Source organism: Temnothorax nylanderi, unplaced genomic scaffold, assembly GCF_030848795.1.
Source record: "Temnothorax nylanderi isolate EJ_2023f unplaced genomic scaffold, tnyl_v1.0 TNYL_tig0005_pilon, whole genome shotgun sequence".
Lineage (NCBI taxonomy): Eukaryota > Metazoa > Arthropoda > Insecta > Hymenoptera > Formicidae > Temnothorax > Temnothorax nylanderi.
In genome coordinates this window covers 232,810-246,205 of record NW_027249067.1, presented here as the reverse complement: position 1 = coordinate 246,205, position 13,396 = coordinate 232,810, and the positions used below count along the sequence as shown (strand labels likewise).

The window sequence follows — 13,396 nt, the reverse complement described above, 5'->3', positions numbered from 1 at the left end:
TATAGTTCACGTTACGTATGCTATAGATTTTCAGTAGCATTTTTCAGGATATTTCGGAACGCACCGTTAAGCGCATCCCTTCCACAACGTGCTTCGTGCTGCGTATGCATTTGGCGCGTTTTATCTCGAGTACCTTCGAACCTTCCGGATTCGTCTCTCGCACACGTAGGTAGTACGTAAAATCGGTTTTCCAATTCTCGCGCGTGTGTCGTCACCTCAACGTCCGATTAGACGTAAAACGAACGTCGATTCTAGTTGCAGGAACAGAGAATCGCGTCAGAGGCCATTTCGAAGGATATCGGGCGCGGCTGTACTGCGTCGCTCGATTAGGAAAGGCAACCGACCAACATGTCCAAAATACGGCGGCTGTCGGTTCGCGGCATACGTAATTTCGGCGACGATAACGATGACGCGTTGATACGCTTCTCCTGCCCGTTGACTCTTATCCTGGGCCCAAACGGCACGGGGAAGACGACCATCATAGAGGCACTCAAGTATGCTATGACCAGCGAGTTTCCACCGGGCTCGGACAAAGGGAAGTCCTTCATACATGATCCTATGCTGACAACGACCGGCTCGGTACGACAGCTGCAATTATACAATGTTTATTACATACTGTTTGTATATTTGTCTACTCTCTCGGTTGCATTATGCTTGCGATATTTCTATATATACTAAGTGATATATTCATAATTTTATATATATATATATATATATGTATATAATTATACAAAAATTGAAGCTCTTCAGATATACAATCAAAGTAAATATAAGAAACAAGTGAGAACCAACGTCGATGGTAAAGCAAAAGTTATATCACACAGTAAGATAAATCGCTTAAAATTATAATTACAAACATTTTAGTCTTAAAGTTTAGACTGTCTTCAGTGTGTACAAACTTATGAATGCAGTTATTCTACTCTAGCATTATAACTGAAGAGAGTCTAAACTTTATGCTCGAAACATTTGTAATTGTTATTTTAAGAGATTTACCTTACTATATAACTTTTGTTTCACGTTTGGCGTTGGATCTTACTTGCCTCTTATATTTACTTTATCCTTTGCATATAATGTTAGATAATCAAATAATTTGGATATATAAGAATTTAGATTGGAACCATTATTGCTCTTTTATAGCAAAATTAGAATACATATTAAATCTTCAATTATCCGGCTTGAGTGAGCCTTCTATCTTTTGGATTTTTTACTTTTGTGATCATTAAGTATTTCTTATTATTTAAATATTCTAAAGGGTGTTAGGAATAAAGACAGATTTATTGTCGTAGGTGAGAGGCAAGGTCATGGCTGAAATAGTCGATTCTGAAGGTAAAAGCTATATAGTAGTCAGAACAATTGAGTTGTCGAAAGGAGGGAAAAGGAGTTTTAAAACTCTCGACAGTACTTTGACTACAATAAGCAGAGATAAGAAAAAGGTGAATGGTCTACTTTGAAATATTTACTGTCTAGTTTTGTAGATTGTTTTATTTGAATTCTTTTATTTCAATTATTTTATTTGCCTATCAGAAGAACTCGATAACCAGTCGATGTGCTAACGTTGATGAGGAAATTGGTGCGGTGTTGGGCGTTTCAAAATCGATCCTGAATTATGTCATATTTTGCCACCAAGACGAGCTTAATTGGCCATTTGACTCAGGGCAAACGTTAAAACAGAGATTTGATGATATATTTAACAGTACTAGATTTAGCAAAGCCTTGGATACCATTTTAAAGCTTCAAAAAGAGTTACAAAGCGATATTCGAAGTCTAACGGCAGAGAAAAAGACTTTCAAAGTATTAGTCGCCGAAGTAGAGGATAAAGAGAATAAACTCAAGGATCAAAAGAAAAGGTTGGATACCGCAAAGGAGAAAATAAGCGATATTGATAAACAACTCGACCCCGTGAAACAAAAGCTTGAAGAAGTGCAGCAATTTCATTCGGAATATAAGAATGTCCAGAGTGAGGAAGGTAAGTTGAACAAAAATTCGTTAATATACAGATAAAGAGACAAAACCGTTCTTTTTTTCCCCAGAGAAAAAGAAGATGGAATACAATATGCATAAGGATCGATATGACAAACTGAAGGAAACCATAAAAAACATCTTTGATGGAACGACAGAGGAATTAAAGGAGCTTGTGGAATCATATGACTCTACACTGAAGGAAAAAAACTTTGAAATTAAAGAGGTATAAATAGATATACTATGGCTACTAGTATCTTTGTACATATAAATAGATACTATGGCTACTAGTATCTTCGTATATATTACATATTGGTTTATTGCTTCCAGAATGAAGCCGAGGTCAAAGGTATCTCCGAGAAGGGAAATAGGATCTCGAATATTTTAGCAACACGAAGGGAAACGGTAGGCACATTGAAACAACAAGTAAAAGATCATGAAAAAAGAATGGTTCGTCGCAATCAATTGCTAAATGACGCACTGAAAGCTTGGAATTTTGACGCGGTGGAATCAGATGTATCTGAAATAGGTACTTATAAACTCAATTTCAAGTAATTTGTCGAAATTAAATTGCTTCATTCTTTTTCTCTCTGTATTGCTAAATCATGCAAAAAATTTTTTGTGCAGAGGTGAAGGCTCGTACAAAAAGATTGGAAGAAAAGATGCGGACATTAGAAAAACAGGTAGAGGAAAATAGATTGACCATGCAAAGAGAGGAAAAAGAATTACAGAAGGAAGTTGATAAGCTGCGTAGCAATTATTCGAAGATCGAATCGGAGAAAGTTCTTAAAGAAAACGAAGTAACAGAGATAAGAGACGAAATAGACGCAATTCGAAAGCAGATAACACAGGTTAATAATATCTCATTAAGAATTCTTATAATAGAAATATTTAGTTATTAAAGAATTAATTTATATCGATTTTTTTTACTTTAGATTGGTGCAGCGGGAAATAAGTTAAAGTCCCTCGAACAAAAACTTCAAACGGCAAAGCAAAGAATTGACGAACTTAGCAACTCACTGGATGTAAATTCCGTTAAAGCTGATATTGGAGACAAGATAAAATCCAGGGATAAGATTGAAGCAAGTTTAAGCGCGATCGACGACGAAATTTCTTCTTTGCATAAATTAAGCTCGTTAACGGCGGAATTTGAATTAAAAAAGTCTGCATTACAAGCTAAGGAAGACGAGCTGGAGAATTTGAAGAAAAAGCACGGAGATAGCATCAAAGTATTGTTAAATATTCAAGAATTAGAAGAAACGAAATTGAAAGATACTTTGGAACGTGTTCATCAGAAATTGGTATGTGATTAATTTTTCACTTATGTATGTGTGTGTTTGTATGTGAAATCTTACTGTGATCGTAAATTTCAGGAAAAAGAAACAAATTCGTTAACGCGAGAGATTCAATCGCAAGAACGTAAAACTACTGCTCTTGAGACAACAGTACGGCATATAGAATCCGACATTAAGAAAAAGACGATAGAACTGCGCAGTAAGAAATTCTATATATATATATATATATATATATGTACTTTTTATAATCGTAATAAATTTATAAAATTTTTCTAATTAATTGTAACATAAAATTTTGTTCTTTTTTAGACGATAAAGAGAAGATATCTACAGTGTGCGATTATAAAGAGTTCGATGAGACTTTGTTACTGCAATCTACTAAAGTAAAAGATCTTCAGGACAAGAGAGGAATCTATGCTTATCAAGCTACAGCCTACAAGGACTATGTCAAAAAATTATCCGTTAAGGATCCTTGTTGCCCTTTGTGTCATAGAAATTTTGAGGAGCAAAATAAAGTTGCAGATTTAATAAAAGAAATTGAAAGCGACATAATACGTAATCAACCTGATCGTTTAAAGTTGTGTGAGCGAGAACTAGCGACAGAACAGGAAAAATATGATAATATGTTGCAATTGAAACCTATTGTTGAAAAAGTTATTCAATGTGAAGAAAATGACTTGAAAGTATTAGAGTGAGCGAGCTTAATTGTATATTATATTAATAAAACTTGAGACTTTTAAAGTTATAAATTTTAATATACTTTTCGTTCATTTAGGGAAAAGTTAAAGAAGATGAAGAACGGCGTGGCGCAGTCGAAAATGGCCGTTAAGGATCTAGAAGCGTCGAAGGCAGAGCCTGAGAAGAAGTTGTTACTGTATAAAAATATGATCGGTGATATTAAATTCTGGGATCGGTGCATAGATGAAATACAGCAATCGAAGAGAGCAGTTAGAAACTTGGAAATTCAAATGGCCAATGCTGGTAATGTTGTTTTGATATTTCAATAATTTATGATCATCAATTGATGTTTCTTTCTATATATAGGAGTTAAGACCGAAAGGACTATAGAAGAAGCGCAGGCACAGCGAGAGTCTTTGAAAACATCTCTTAAAGAAATTCGTAATAATATTGATGCATTGCAAATCAAATTGAGCAAGCATACCGAGAGATTGCAGGACGCTAGAGCGACGTATAATGGTTTACACGAGGAGCAATTAAAAATACATTCTGATATGCAGAAATTGAAACATTTGAAGGATAAGCAGGATGACTTGTACGCGCGAGAAATTACCGTAGGAGAAACGGTGGAGAAACTACGGAAGGATTTGGCACATGCTGAGACTCAATTGGATTCCAGAAGTCGGCAGTTGGAAAAGACCAAGGTATTCATAGTCGGTTCTTACATTAAAGACCGTCTTAAGTATAATCTTGAGATGTCGTAAACCAATCAGAGTCGTGTTAGCATCTTAAGATATTACTTAAGACAATCTAGAAATAAAATCTGACTTATAAATACCGGTCCAAGTTTTACTTTTCATAATATCTACGAATGGGATAATTGTTAATAAAATAAATTAAGAATATCGTACGCGAGCATTTGGGACGTAAAAGGTTGAGATTTTTTTTTTTTTACAGACTGAGAACTGGCAAAAGCAAGAAGCCGATAGAAAATCAGTGTCCGAAAATGCCAAACGTTTGTCTGATTTGGATAAAATATCGGACGAGGTCAATTCTTTTGTCAATAGCAATGTACTCGAGAAACTCGCAAACTACGAGCGCGAGATAGAGACTTACAAGAACTCGCTAACGGAACTTATGGACAAGAAAAACGACGTAGAGCAAACGATAAGCAAGTTGAAGGAGGACATTGCCTCTCAAGAAATTAAAAAGCGAGATTTACTTGACAATATGACGCTACGTAAAATTAAGGAAACGCTAGAAATCTTGAGAGAGCAATACAGAAAATTGAACGAAAAACTGAAAAATATGGATTATAAGGAAATGATGAAGAAATGGGAGCAATTGGAAAACGAGAAGCAAACATTACTTCGACAAGTAAGTAACATGTTATAACTTGTTTTTAAGATTTATACATTTATATTAATTAACGATTTGCTCAATCGCATTTTTAGAGGAATGTAGCGGTGGGAAATCAGGAAGAGTTGGAGAGAGTAATCAAACAGTACACGCATGAATTACGAAAAGAGGAATACCGATCAGCTCGTCAGAATTATACTAACAAGTGCATTGAATTAACAGTAAGTATTATTTTATATACGAAATATAATATACGTTATAATATCTTTTATATCGGCTTGTTACAGTGATTGAAAATGCTAATTGTGATTTTGAATATTACATCTGACTTGCATTTTTACTAGGTTCAAGAAGATACTATAACTAATCTGAAAGCTTACAACAAAATATTGGATACCGCGATGATCGAATACCACGAGGAGCGTATGTCGACGGTCAATACGATAATGAGAAAGCTGTGGAAGCACGTTTACAAGGGCACGGATACAAGCAGCATAGAGATCTGCACGGAACCTACAGACCAAGGAGCCAACAGAAGGAACTACAACTACAGATTGGTTCAAACTAAACATGGATGTAAAATGGATATGAGAGGACGTTGCAGCGCTGGACAGAAGGTAATTGGTATTCGGGCAATTAGCACACATGATCAGTGAAATGCACACACATTACAATTAATATCCGAATTTTTCACAGGTATTGGCGTCGATAATTATAAGACTCGCTTTGGCAGAAACGTTCTGCAAGAATTGCGGCATTCTCGCGTTAGACGAACCAACGACAAATCTGGATGAAGAAAACGCGAACAGTTTAGCGGATACGTTAACTAAGTACGTATGCATTTTTGTTAGGGACAATCATTTAAAATAATCGAATAACTATAAATGACGTAATGTAACGCATATGTGTTGCAGAGTGGTCGAGTTGCGAGCAAAACATCAGAAGAATTTCCAGTTGATTATAATCAGCCACGATGAAAAGTTCCTACAGAAGCTTGCCAATTTGAATAATAACAAGCAATTCCACGAGCTTTATCGTAAGCACAAGTACGTAATATGAGAACACGTGTTTTTTTTGTTTGTAAAAAATTAGACTGTTAGAAATAATGAGCTGAACTCTTTTTCATAGCGGGATGACCGCGGTAAAGCGCTCTGCCTTCAACGAGCCTATGAGTTCTCTATTGCACATTAAGGATGAAGATGAAACTGACGATGAAGAGCGAGCTAATGCGATTCAAGAGTCGACCAGTGGTTCATCTAGAGATACAGCGAGTAAAAAGAGATACAATCTGGATGACAACGAAGATAATAGACCGCCAGCTAAAAAGAAGTATTGCTTCACCTAGTAATTTAAAATACACGTTCCGTTTTTTATATCAAACATATATATTTCGTTTATATAACATATACATACATATATACATTATATGTATTTTTTTATATAATATATATTTTATTTTTTATATGATAATGTTCCTGTAATTTATACAGTATATTCGTAACATGTTAGTGTGTATTATGAAAGAAATATCTAAACAAAAGTTATGTGCTAAAAATACCTCAAGTAATATGATAAGAATATGAAAATTATTTTGTAATGACTCCAAAGGAGATGTAGTGTTGATTTATTAAATAAATTTAATTTTCAGATTTAAGATATTGAATTGTATATGTTATTATAAGTTTCGTGTTTCATCTTCAAAAATATTGATGTTTTAAATTAATATTTAAGTATAGTTATAGTGCAATTATACGACTATTATACAAAGAAATTTCACAAGAAAGATTTCTCAAGGAAATTAATATAATGAGCCGAGATAAAGAAAGAAAATAATAAATTTGGAGTAACATTTGGCATGCTCGAGAAGTGTTGATTTTTTGAATCTGATAACAATAGAATTCGACATTTTCTCATTGCGTCCTAATTGAATCATTAAAAGAAGAGCCGTAAATTTTTTCTAATTGACGTGATGATTCTTATCACAAACGTGACATTAATATTCTCACACCAAGATTTAAAAAAAATTTTATACAATTTATTTTTATACTAAATTGCCGGGAATGTAAATAATACTATCGGAGCTTTACAATTAGGATATCTCGAAGGGGGTATCGTCAGGGACGTTAAAAAGCGCCGAGTTTCCAACTTGGGACCGCCAATTGAAACGGGAGAATCGGTCGAACGCGGTGTAACGAGAATCAATCGGGAAGTCGGCCGCGGGCGGGCATTCCAGTATTGTCTCTCTCCGGCGAGAGTCTCGATGACCGCTATAGTTAACGAGTTATCGCGAATCGAGTGCCTGGGGGAGGGAGCCGGCATCGTAATGGGCTGCTGCTGCTGCTGCTGCTGCTCGGGTAGTCGTAACGTCATAATAGAATAGCGATGTTAGTAATACCATCGCGCGATACCGCCGCGACTGGAGGCAACCGACCGGGCGATTGACTGGCCCGGCGCGGCATACCGAGTCTAACCAATTTGCATCGCATTGTGTACTCGTTACGGCCTCCATCTGCGCCCGCGCTCGCCGCGCGCATACATCGTCGAGGCCGAGGCGACGGCGACGGCGACGGGGAGGCCTTTGGACCTCCTTTCCTTTCATTAACGTTCCCCCTACTTTCCTTTTCTTCTCTTAACGGACATTTACATTTTTAATTATTATCATCTCGTTACTTTGGTATTTTTCCACATTACGTTTATATTTCTCTTCTTAAATACAACTTCCAGAAAATTATGAAACAAATATATTTCTTTAAATTAAAAATGTTAATTTTTTAAAAAGGATTGTCTGGAAATTGCTCCAAGAATTAAACGGAGAGAGGAGAAAGATGGGGCGGGTTCGTTACGTAAAATAAAAATTGACCTCAGATTAGATTCGATTGGGGTTGGGATGTCCTGCATTTAAATTAGTGCATCGGGGGTTTGCATTTCGGCGGGCGGCAGCGCGGTAGCAGATTGCCGGGCGAGAGACGGCGTTCGCCGTCGCGCTGAATGCCCGAATGCATTCGCATGCATCCCGACGGCGAAACCGAGCGCCGCACCAGTTCCAGCAATCAGCGCCCTGGGAGAGCCGTGGAAACCGCGGAAACCCCCAACTCTATTATCGTTTCTGGCATCGTTATCGTTATTAGCCGCTCCATCGCCCGGCCATCCTACACCGGAGAGAGCGAAACTACCCCCGATGCGTTTTCGTTATGGATCTCGAGGCTCACGAATTAAGATACATAGTCGATATAATTTAATATATTATTTAGTATATTGTTTTATATAACTCTATTAAATATAATATAAATATAATACTATACACATAAATTTAATATAGAGTTATACATATAAAACTCTATATTAATAAGTCTAATACCGAAAAAAATAAAGACGAAATGTTCAGCAGCTCTTTACGCGTTTCTTTCATCTCGCCCAGTCAGTTCTTTTCACCTAGCATCCCTAATGATTTTCTTCAATATTATACTTCAATGAAAACAAAATGTTTGGCGAAGGAATTTATGCGTTTCTTTCATCTTGCTCAAGTTCCACTGATCCAACATCCCTAATGATTTTCTTTAATGCTTATAATAAGTTCGGATATTGTCGTGATATCCATTATAATGATTTTATAACTATTTCCATCTTGTTTTCGCTCTTCTTTCGCGAATTGTTTCATTGTTTTCTCCGCGAGAAACAACGAAACATCCGACCTCGCAACAATGCTCGTAATACGATTACACTAAAAGCTTTAACGCTCTCGGTTTAATAATATTGTGATTGATATTGTTGCGCGCTATCGATACGCCGCGCCGCCCGCGCCGCCCGTGTGATTCGCGGCCGGGCTATCTCGAGCAATTGAAGCGCAGAAATGTAACGAGAGGACGGATCTCCCCTGGCCTTCATCTCCGATCCGCTTTGATCCCTTTCTCACTCCGATCCCTCGGCGAGGAGAGGAAAGGCAGGCGGGGAATTTCCGTCCGCGCCCCCTCTTCAAAATATCAACTAAACGATAACCGTATTTATTATTCATTCGGCCGCCTCTCGTTCCTTCCCTTCTCGTGCCGCGTCCCCAATTTTACGAAGTAGTTTTTCAAAGAATTCCGCGGAGCGGTCTGCATCGCCCATGAGACAGCAAGGGGCGGGCGTGCATAGGGCGCGGAAAGTGCTTGGATCGGCGATAGAAGGGCCCTCAAACTCCGCGAGATTATCATATCCGATACGATATCTTTAAGAAAAAGTGACAAGGACAGTCATTCGTGTGTAAAATGCGCTACAAAGAACGGTGATTATAAAGTTTGAGCCCATATTCTCAGCGAATAAGAAGTCCTTATCGAAAGTACCACTAATAAAAAACGAATTAGGAATTTTGTCGCGGGTTACATTTTCCGAGACGCGTTTACACGTTACAAAAAATAATAATAATGTAGATCTATCCCGATCGGAGTTGGGGAAGTATTGTACGCGAGCAGCGTATTCGTCGGCGAAAAAAAATAAAGAACGGAAGAACGTAGTGTAATCGAGGTGAGAGTCGAAGTGTACGCGATTTCGGCGGAAAATCGAGCCTGAAATAATCCCGGACAGACAACGAGGAGAAGAAAGACGTGATCGAGTTATCGAGATTAACGCGAATGCATCGAACCCGCGCACTGATCTTCCCCCGCGTCAAAGCTTGAAAACGCAATCCCGATCGGATTCAACGATATCAATTACCCTCTTCGACGTCGCGCCGCAATATCGATGCGGATGTTAGACGCGCCCGACAGGCTCCGAGTATCTCCATTTGATCCTGATTCAAGCTCGCTTCGAGGCGCGCAACGAGATTCGCGATATATCTGTCTTCGCGATACACTTTCGAGACCGGAATTTATTTTGTCGTAAAATTTAAGCGCAAATTCAATCGCGGTAACATAAAAAAAATAAAGAATTAATATATATTATAAACATCAAGATTTATATATAGTGTGTTATATATAATATAATATTATATAATTTAGGATTTATTATAATTCTCAAGATTTTAAACAAACTTTAAGCCATTTTGATATTACGACTCGTAACGCGTCACGCTGTCTCCAATTTCATTTCGCTTATTTTATTTCAGATATTTAGCAACGCGTCAAAGTGAATTCAATAAGTAAACGGCGAAGTCAATATCGATGACGTCGCCTGGTTTCCCGGATGTAATTTCGCTCTCGTCTTCATCCTTCACGATCTTGTTACTCCTCGCGCGTTACATCCTCTTCCGAGATCAGACGCCACTTTTCTTTTCCGTTTCCTATCGGCCCGCCCTCGCACGCCTATGACCAAGTCCCCGAGGATAAAAGGGATCAGAGGAAAAAGGGGGATATGGATTGACACTCGAATTCCACCGGTAAAGGATCTCCTCTTCCGGCCGGTCATTTTTCTTACCCTCGTCACACCCCTCGCGAGCCCCGCCCCCACCCACGGCTCGGCTCGAATCCCGCTCGCGGTTTAACAAACTAGATTCATCAAATTCGACACCGATCGTCCATCCGCCGGTCGGTCGATTTCTCGTTCTGGATTTCGCGTCCGTCAGGTCCCATACAGCGCGATAGGAATATAGCGTAACTTGTCAGCGCAGCGAAATTTTTTTACGTGGAAATATTTCCCGCGAGAAATCCTAATTCATTTGGAAATTGTATTTCAAACGATGCATTATTTATTAATTTTGAGAAAGAAAGAATCTAAGAGAGAGAGAAAAAATTTTGACTATATATATACATATAAATTCAAAACACAAGGATATAATATTAATTAAATTTATAATTATACCATATTTATTTAATTTGATTATATTATATAAATATATGTATACGTTAAGGTATAGGTATATTAGAGGGGGTGAAAAAAACGCCAGCGCCCAACTTTAAGATATCAGAAAACGCCCAACGCCATTCGAAGGAGAATCGTATGTACCCGTTTGTACCTCCGTTTAAATCGTTTGTTTCTAAAGGGTTACGGAGTTAGAGGGGGTGAAAAAAACGCCAGCACCCAACTTTAAGATATCAGAAAACGTCCAACGCCATTCGAAGGAGAATCGTTTGTACCCGTTTGTACCTCCGTTTAAATCGTTTGTTTCTAAAAGGCTAAGGAGTTAGAGGGGGTGAAAAAAACGCCAGCGCCCAACTTTAAGATATTGGAAAACGCCCAACGCCATTCGAAGGAGAATCGTATGTACCCGTTTGTACCTCCGTTTAAATCGTTTGTTTCTAAAGGGTTAAGGAGTTAGAGGGGGTGAAAAAAACGCCAGCGCCCAACTTTAAGATATTAAAAAACGCCCAACGCCATTCGAAGGAGAATCGTTTGTACCCGTTTGTACCTCCGTTTAAATCGTTTGTTTCTAAAGGGTTAAGGAGTTAGAGGGGGTGAAAAAAACGTCAGCCCCCAACTTTAAGATATTAAGAAAACGCCCAACGCCATTCGAAGGAGAATCGTTTGTACCCGTTTGTACCTCCGTTTAAATCGTTTGTTTCTAAAGGGTTAAGGAGTTAGAGGGGGTGAAAAAAACGTCAGCCCCCAACTTTAAGATATCCGAAAACGCCCAACGCCATTCGAAGGAGAATCGTTTGTACCCGTTTGTACCTCCGTTTAAATCGTTTGTTTCTAAAGGGTTAAGGAGTTAGAGGGGGTGAAAAAAACGTCAGCCCCCAACTTTAAGATATCCGAAAACGCCCAACGCCATTCGAAGGAGAATCGTTTGTACCCGTTTGTACCTCCGTTTAAATCGTTTGTTTCTAAAGGGTTAAGGAGTTAGAGGGGGTGAAAAAAACGCCAGCCCCAACTTTAAGATATCCGAAAACGCCCAACGCCATTCGAAGGAGAATCGTTTGTACCCGTTTGTACCTCCGTTTAAATCGTTTGTTTCTAAAGGGTTAAGGAGTTAGAGGGGGTGAAAAAAACGTCAGCCCCCAACTTTAAGATATCCGAAAACGCCCAACGCCATTCGAAGGAGAATCGTTTGTACCCGTTTGTACCTCCGTTTAAATCGTTTGTTTCTAAAGGGTTAAGGAGTTAGAGGGGGTGAAAAAAACGCCAGCCCCCAACTTTAAGATATCGAAAACGCCCAACGCCATTCGAAGGAGAATCGTTTGTACCCGTTTGTACCTCCGTTTAAATCGTTTGTTTCTAAAGGGTTAAGGAGTTAGAGGGGGTGAAAAAAACGCCAGCCCCCAACTTTAAGATATCCGAAAACGCCCAACGCCATTCGAAGGAGAATCGTTTGTACCCGTTTGTACCTCCGTTTAAATCGTTTGTTTCTAAAGGGTTAAGGAGTTAGAGGGGGTGAAAAAAACGCCAGCCCCCAACTTTAAGATATCCGAAAACGCCCAACGCCATTCGAAGGAGAATCGTTTGTACCCGTTTGTACCTCCGTTTAAATCGTTTGTTTCTAAAGGGTTAAGGAGTTAGAGGGGGTGAAAAAAACGCCAGCCCCCAACTTTAAGATATTGGAAAACGCCCAACGCCATTCGAAGGAGAATCGTTTGTACCCGTTTGTACCTCCGTTTAAATCGTTTGTTTCTAAAGGGTTAAGGAGTTAGAGGGGGTGAAAAAAAACGCCAGCCCCCAACTTTAAGATATTGGAAAACGCCCAACGCCATTCGAAGGAGAATCGTTTGTACCCGTTTGTACCTCCGTTTAAATCGTTTGTTTCTAAAGGGTTAAGGAGTTAGAGGGGGTGAAAAAAACGCCAGCCCCCAACTTTAAGATATCGGAAAACGCCCAACGCCATTCGAAGGAGAATCGTTTGTACCCGTTTGTACCTCCGTTTAAATCGTTTGTTTCTAAAGGGTTAAGGAGTTAGAGGGGGTGAAAAAAACGTCCAGCCCCCAACTTTAAGATATCCGAAAACGCCCAACGCCATTCGAAGGAGAATCGTTTGTACCCGTTTGTACCTCCGTTTAAATCGTTTGTTTCTAAAGGGTTAAGGAGTTAGAGGGGGTGAAAAAAACGCCAGCGCCCAACTTTAAGATATCGAAAACGCCAACGCCATTCGAAGGAGAATCGTTTGTACCCGTTTGTACCTCCGTTTAAATCGTTTGTTTCTAAAGGGTTAAGGAGTTAGAGGGGGTGAAAAAAACGCCAGCCCCCAACTTTAAGATATC

The 13,396-nt window shown here is 38.7% G+C and overlaps 1 protein-coding gene across 4 annotated transcripts; it reads left to right on the top strand.

Annotated features, from left to right (window-relative positions):
* The first annotated feature begins 45 nt into the window (after positions 1-45).
* Rad50 (DNA repair protein rad50) lies at positions 46-6,945 on the top strand. 4 transcript variants are annotated; one of them, XM_071711601.1, is made up of 18 exons: positions 46-172; positions 256-579; positions 1,287-1,433; positions 1,528-1,966; positions 2,031-2,185; positions 2,290-2,488; positions 2,587-2,810; positions 2,895-3,260; positions 3,333-3,453; positions 3,564-3,945; positions 4,030-4,235; positions 4,299-4,636; positions 4,890-5,309; positions 5,387-5,512; positions 5,636-5,908; positions 5,988-6,121; positions 6,206-6,337; positions 6,420-6,945. In XM_071711601.1, the coding sequence occupies exons 2-18, from the start codon at positions 349-351 to the stop codon at positions 6,634-6,636; spliced, it is 4,110 nt and encodes a 1,369-aa protein (XP_071567702.1). In that variant the 5' UTR covers positions 46-172; positions 256-348; the 3' UTR covers positions 6,637-6,945. The 4 variants fall into 4 exon arrangements, with proteins under 4 accessions (XP_071567702.1, XP_071567671.1, XP_071567681.1 ...); XM_071711570.1 differs by having other exon boundaries at positions 1,525-1,966; XM_071711580.1 differs by having other exon boundaries at positions 49-165; positions 1,525-1,966.
* The last annotated feature ends 6,451 nt before the right edge of the window (positions 6,946-13,396 follow it).

Bases quoted from the DNA above. Each gene is read 5' to 3' on its own strand.
- Rad50 (XM_071711570.1), top strand. From the start codon at position 349: ATGTCCAAAATACGGCGGCTGTCGGTTCGCGGCATACGTAATTTCGGC. The intron at 2,186-2,289 runs GTATAAATAGAT...TATTGCTTCCAG, and splicing joins AAAACTTTGAAATTAAAGAG to AATGAAGCCGAGGTCAAAGG. The intron at 3,261-3,332 runs GTATGTGATTAA...CGTAAATTTCAG, and splicing joins AACGTGTTCATCAGAAATTG to GAAAAAGAAACAAATTCGTT.